Raw genomic sequence first — 6,078 nt, 5'->3', positions numbered from 1 at the left:
AATCAAACGGAGGTGAACAAGCCGTTGAGAGAGAGATTTTCAGAGGATTGGGGTAAATATGATGTCATAGGAAAGTTGTGTAGAAAGATGCTCGATGATCGTTAAAGATTAAAATGATTTCCTTAGTTATCCTGTATTAATTAATTAAATTAACCTTCATGACCACCTGATTTGTGAAATTAAAACTATACCCCCTTACTTTTGAATTGTAGAGGTTATATTTAGGGTTTGGGTTAATTTTCCCAAGTGATAAACAGGAGAAAAGCCCATGACCGTAGGATACTGATGGACAGCCCAACGTATAAAACTGAGCCCAGTCGAACTTTTGAAATAAAATAGAAACCCTTCACTTTCTCTTCTTCCGGTGTTGAGCTTTCATAAAACCATCAAAATAATCCATTCTTTTTCCCAAATTACATTCAAAATATTTGATTTAAAAGTTAGGAAAATGCCGTCAGAAGATTCAAAACCGGTGAAGAAAGAGGAAGTTCAAGTTGAAGATGAAGATGAAGAACAGAGCATAGCATCAGCTTTTGGAAACCGAAAGAAGAAATCAGCCAATAACAGCAATGCCACACCAAAATCCCAGAATAAAGTCAAGAAAGAAGAAAAGAAACTGAAAAAAGAACAAGATAATGACGAATTTGAGGAGCCCACCTCGAAAAAGACGTCCAGGAACTGTGACAGCAAGGTAAGGATTTATCTTATGGGCATCCTACGATTTTCCATTACTGAAAGATGAGTTTGTTTTTTCTTTTTCGATTTTTTTTCCCGAATTATGTTAGGGACAGCAAAAGAAGAAGAAAAATGAAGGGGAGGAGAAGGAAAGAGGGGCTAAAGCAAGTGACAAAGATGCTAAGAAAAGGGAAAGGAAAGTGTATGATTTGCCTGGTCAAAAGAGGGATTCTCCGGAGGAAGTAAGTTTTTCCTTATTCCTACGTATTTCAAATAAAAAGTTTGTTTTGGGGTTTTTGAAGTTACTGATTTGTCTTGAATTGGATTTGCAGAGAGACCCATTGAGAATTTTCTACGAGACTCTGTACAATCAAGTGCCCTCTAGTGAGATGGCCGCAATTTGGTGAGGAATTATTCTTTTGAAACATGTTTATAACTTTCATTAGTCCCAATTCGATGTTGATGCTGTATCAAACTAGGGCCTTCATTTCCTTAAATTGTTAATTTCCTCGGAAAATAGAATTTCTATATCTGGTTGATGCCAAAAGAAATTTACTACGGATTGTTCCATTATTTCTACTTCTGGGCACTTGTTTTCTTCTGGGTTTTATATATTTGTTGTGTTATATACACAAAGGCAGACAAGTTTAACTTTTTCTGTTTACCTAAATACTACAATTGAGCTATGAAAGTTCAACAATTTCTGTTTACCCGATTATATTAACTCTTTGTTTATGTAGCTGGAAGCTTGAGTTTTTAGGTTCTTTATTTTTTAACCATGCATCAGTTACCTCATAGATACTACACTTAAGATTCAATTGCCAAGCCAATCCCGATGTTGCACATTAAGCTTGTTAACCTGTGAATGTTTCTTAGAAATTCTATTGTCATGATCACTGATATGGCCTTAATTTAAATTTGCATATTTCTTAATATTATGTCTGAACCAAAAATGTAAGAACGACTATGATTTCTTTGGCGATATCTGTGATCTTTGTCTCACTTCCAGGTATCGAAGTACCGAGACTGATCCTTGTTTATGTATCATCAATATAAAAATGGATATTTGCATTGGATATTGTTTAACTTGATGGGTAATGATGAGCTTACTATTTATGCAACTTAAGTTGCTATTTGTTCATAAAACTGGTGATTTTTAAAATTCAGTCAGAAGTTTTCACCTCATATATTATAAATGAAGATTCCTTTTTTATTCTGATTTTTTAATCTGAACATAGAGAATGTAAATACCTTGTTCTTTCAACTTAGATTACATTGATAGACTGTTGTTATTTAAAAACCACCACTTATATGAACCTCATATATTATAAATGAAGATTCCTTTTTTATTCTTATTTTTTAATCTGAACATAGAGAATGTAAATACCTTGGTCTTTCAACTTAGATTACATTGATAGACTGTTGTTATTTATATACTTTAAAGATGCATCGGCTGAATTACTTAAGCTGCCTATCATGTGGATAGCTGTAGACTGTATTCTTTTGCAATCAACAATTCTTGTTCACAGAAGCAAGCGGTCCAGAATCCAGAATGCTATTTATGTGAGTGTATGAATATATATGATATTTTTGTTAAGTGCACGAATTTATTTTACATATGCACTAACCTGTTTTAAGTTGATTGAAAACAGGAGAAAGAATGCAGGAATTTTTCAAAAAGTTGGGCGAATATTTGTATACATCTCTTAATGGTTTTGTCAACTCTTAAAGGGTTTTCAATTACTTTTTTGTTCTTGGTTTCAATAATCACTTTCAGTTTGCGATACATATAATAATACTTTACTGAAAAGTCAGCCTGACTATTAGCATTTCCCATTTCCCAAAAAAAATAAAAAAAATACCAAAAAAAAAAAAATGATGTCCTTCAACTCTTTCTCCTTCCTAATGCTCCATGTTACAAGATCGAAGTTAGTTTCGTGACCTTCAATAACCTTCTCGCAAATATGCTTCTATAGTTGAGTGCCCAAGTGTGATGTAGCAATTTTTTTATCGAATGTATCTGCCATCACGTTGATCTTCTGCTGGATAATATACTCCCAGCATGCGATTCTTGGCAGAATATATGAGGTAATACCTAGAATTTGGACTATGAAGATAGTTATGAGTGTGATGGAATGGTAAAATTCTTCAGGACAACGTTTATTCTTGATTTTGGTTCAAAGAGGAAGGATGCGATTTGGTGATTTTTTTGGGAAAGATAACAGGATTGTTGGGGCGTGTTTGGTGGAGAGATTGAAGCCAACTAAAATATTAATTGATGAGAGGTGTGATTTTGCATTTCTTATTCTTACAACAAAAAGTACAGTACTTTTGGCTTTAAAAAATTTTGATAGTATAATTTGAATATTTTATAAAAACAATGTGAGTGGTGTAATTTCCACTACATCTTTCGGCATTATTCACCAACAGATTCTGGGTTTCCTGACATCTTGTGGCTACTTGTATAAGATGTGAATTTCCAAATTGATGCGATTCTTCACCTTTTAACCAAAAATTCAGCAAACTACTCAAGGGAAAAAAAACATATCTCCATTTCTCAAACTTTTTTGGGGTTATAGGGTTAGAATTTCTATTTATTCCTGTGAAAAAGAAAAGAAAAGAAAAGAGAAGAAAGAAAGAAAGAAAGAAACGGAAAAAAAGAAAAATGAGGTAAAAGCTGCAATATTTTCCTGTATGGCATTCTGTAATTTTAAATAGACATCAAACGATTCCAATGTTCAGACATATACTGGAACATTACACAAACATTGGAATGGAAATGATGGAAACGAACAGGTACTCAGAAAGGAACCATTACATCACTTGGTAGTAGACAACACAGAAAGAACAACTGATCACAAGAAATACTTGTGGCATATTATGTAACAAGTACTGATCAGTACTACTTAGCAAACATGTCGCTGACGTTTTAACCCTCATAGTGCTCTTCATCGCCCTCCTCCTCATAGTCTTCTTCTTCCTCTGCAGTGGCATCCTGGTATTGCTGGTACTCTGCTACCAGATCATTCATATTACTCTCAGCTTCAGTGAACTCCATTTCATCCATCCCTTCTCCAGTGTACCAGTGCAAGAAGGCCTTGCGTCGAAACATGGCCGTGAACTGCTCGCTCACTCTCCTGAACATTTCTTGAATCGAAGTTGAATTACCTATGAAAGTGGATGCCATTTTCAGGCCAGTTGGTGGGATGTCACAAACGCTAGACTTCACATTGTTCGGGATCCATTCAACGAAGTATGATGAGTTCTTGTTCTGCACGTTAAGCATCTGTTCGTCGACCTCTTTGGTGCTCATTTTCCCTCTGAACATGGCAGAGGCTGTCAGGTAGCGGCCATGGCGTGGGTCAGCAGCACACATCATGTTCTTTGAATCCCACATTTGTTGAGTTAGCTCCGGGACAGTGAGAGAGATGTAGTGCTGTGATCCTCGTGAGGTGAGTGGCGCAAATCCAACCATGAAGAAATGAAGACGCGGGAAAGGTATCAAGTTCACAGCGAGCTTTCTGAGGTCTGAGTTCAGCTGACCGGGAAATCTCAAGCAGCAGGTTACACCACTCATAGTTGCCGAGATCAGATGGTTCAAATCACCAACTAATAATAAGAAATATTACAAACAGAATAAACATTAAAACACAAAAACTTGCAACAGGTTTGGTAGAAAGATGGCAGAGTACTGGACAGTTTAACAAAATAAAACAAAAAAGCCAACATCTTATTATCATCATTGTACTGTCCAGTCCTAATTGGAAGTACTAACCTAACATGCACTTAATTTTCTTTGTTCTAGAAGTGATAAGTTCGATACTCACAGCTTGGATTACTAAGCTTCAAGGTCCTGAAACAGATGTCATAGAGCGCTTCATTGTCAAGAACCATACATTCATCTGCATTTTCCACCAACTGGTGCACTGAAAGTGTAGCATTATAGGGTTCTACGACAGTGTCCGAGACCTTTGGTGATGGAAAAACAGAGAAAGTGAGCATCATTCTGTCTGGGTATTCTTCTCTTATCTTGGAAATTAGGAGGGTACCCATGCCAGAACCTGTCCCTCCTCCAAGTGAGTGACACACTTGAAATCCTGCCAACATAAAACCATTTGGAGAAAGCATATCAGTTAAAATATGTATTACATTAGTTTTCATTGACCAGCTCCCATAAGGAACAGTAATTTGCAAAAACGACTAGCTATGACCTGTTGGCAAAAATAGATATTAATATACAGGCTTCTCTCTCAAATGAAATTACTGACTGAAAGCATATGCAACAAGAAACCAGTATGTTCTGACGGTGAAAAGATCACTGGGCAAGCTTCATTTAGTAACAAAGAAAGCAAACTGGAATTGTGCTGTCCCACGTCAAAAATTTTACCAAAAGCAGCACGGACGTCCAAACAAAAATATTGAAATGATTAGGAATATAGACAACACTGATGATTCAAAAACACTTTCTACCATCAATTTATAGCATGTCAAAAAGTAAATAACTGAGCTTCCATACGAGTCTTTAATAATTTAATTTAACTGAGAATCTGAAAGTGACCTTCAGATATCCTTTCAAAGTGTTCTACCATAGTCAAGTAATATGTATTAGTGATTTACTAGCTTCTCAAGTTATGCTCGATCTTTTACCATAATCTTTATCTTCCTGAAAAACAATAATGCTATCTAGCACCACCATTAATTGTCCAATGAATCAAATCCCAACTTCATTGAAAAATTAAATTTGGACTCTTGCTGGTACTAGATAGCATTATTGGAAGTGAAAAAGATACATCAAGGTGGTGGGTGTAATTGTGCACTGAAATGGCCTACGTCTAATGTGCTGGATCAGGCCCATCACTTAAAAAATTGCAATGGCCCAGCATGGATCGTGGGACCAGCCCATGTAAGTTTGAGCTAGGCCACTTGAAGTGGGCCAATAATATCATTCTATTAAAGTATTTTGAAGAAAATTAGTTATACAAAACACCTACTTTTGTTAAAAAATTAAAAAATACCCCATTTCCATTCTTAATCATAGTTCTCATTTTAATCAAACCTTCAACAAACGGACAATGCTTCACGTACATAAATTTTTTTTACCTAATCATTTCCCTACTACTCACAATAAGGGATGGAGACCACATTTGAAAAATTTTATATTCGTTCGGGTCACACGTGCATTGTGAGAGGGGGAACAACTTTTGGTACATTCTATACTTTACAAATAGAATTATTCTTAACAAAATTCACCCCGTTTTAATTATATCCATTTTTTAAACACACATTTTCCCACATCATTTCAAACAGACAAACACTGACCAAACATACGAAACCTTAAGGCTTAAACATTCCATTTTTAAAAATACCCCCCCCCCCAACCCCCTCCCCCCCCCCCCACAAACA

At 35.8% G+C, this 6,078-nt stretch overlaps 2 protein-coding genes across 3 annotated transcripts in view; one reads left to right on the top strand and one right to left on the bottom strand.

Annotated features, from left to right (window-relative positions):
* Positions 1-332: 332 nt before the first annotated feature.
* LOC111397385 (protein PXR1-like) lies at positions 333-2,535 on the top strand. 2 transcript variants are annotated; one of them, XM_023024286.1, is made up of 3 exons: positions 333-691; positions 792-917; positions 1,008-2,535. In XM_023024286.1, exons 1-3 carry the CDS (start codon positions 449-451, stop codon positions 1,080-1,082), a joined length of 444 nt encoding a protein of 147 aa, XP_022880054.1. In that variant the 5' UTR covers positions 333-448; the 3' UTR covers positions 1,083-2,535. The 2 variants fall into 2 exon arrangements, with proteins under 2 accessions (XP_022880054.1, XP_022880053.1); XM_023024285.1 differs by having other exon boundaries at positions 337-691; positions 786-917.
* Positions 2,536-3,341: 806 nt separating this feature from the next.
* LOC111397384 (tubulin beta-1 chain) overlaps positions 3,342-6,078 on the bottom strand; it is a 4,661-nt gene continuing 1,924 nt past the window's right edge. Inside the window, exons 2-3 of the mRNA XM_023024284.1 lie at positions 4,503-4,772; positions 3,342-4,284 (exon numbers count right to left, since the gene is read on the bottom strand). Coding sequence (XP_022880052.1) covers positions 3,605-4,284; positions 4,503-4,772 — 950 coding nt within the window. The 3' untranslated portion in view covers positions 3,342-3,604. The remainder of the gene's footprint in view (positions 4,285-4,502; positions 4,773-6,078) is intronic.

The sequence above is a fragment of the Olea europaea genome, chromosome 7 (assembly GCF_002742605.1).
Source record: "Olea europaea var. sylvestris chromosome 7, O_europaea_v1, whole genome shotgun sequence".
Taxonomy (NCBI): domain Eukaryota; kingdom Viridiplantae; phylum Streptophyta; class Magnoliopsida; order Lamiales; family Oleaceae; genus Olea; species Olea europaea.
The sequence above is the reverse complement of the archived record's forward strand: the minus strand, read 5'-3'. Positions and strand labels throughout refer to the sequence as shown.

Coding starts and splice junctions, on each gene's coding strand:
- LOC111397385 (XM_023024285.1), top strand. CDS start 449: ATGCCGTCAGAAGATTCAAAACCGGTGAAGAAAGAGGAAGTTCAAGTT. Junction 692..785: donor CCAGGAACTGTGACAGCAAG/GTAAGGATTTAT, acceptor GAATTATGTTAG/GGACAGCAAAAGAAGAAGAA. Junction 918..1,007: donor AGAGGGATTCTCCGGAGGAA/GTAAGTTTTTCC, acceptor TTGGATTTGCAG/AGAGACCCATTGAGAATTTT.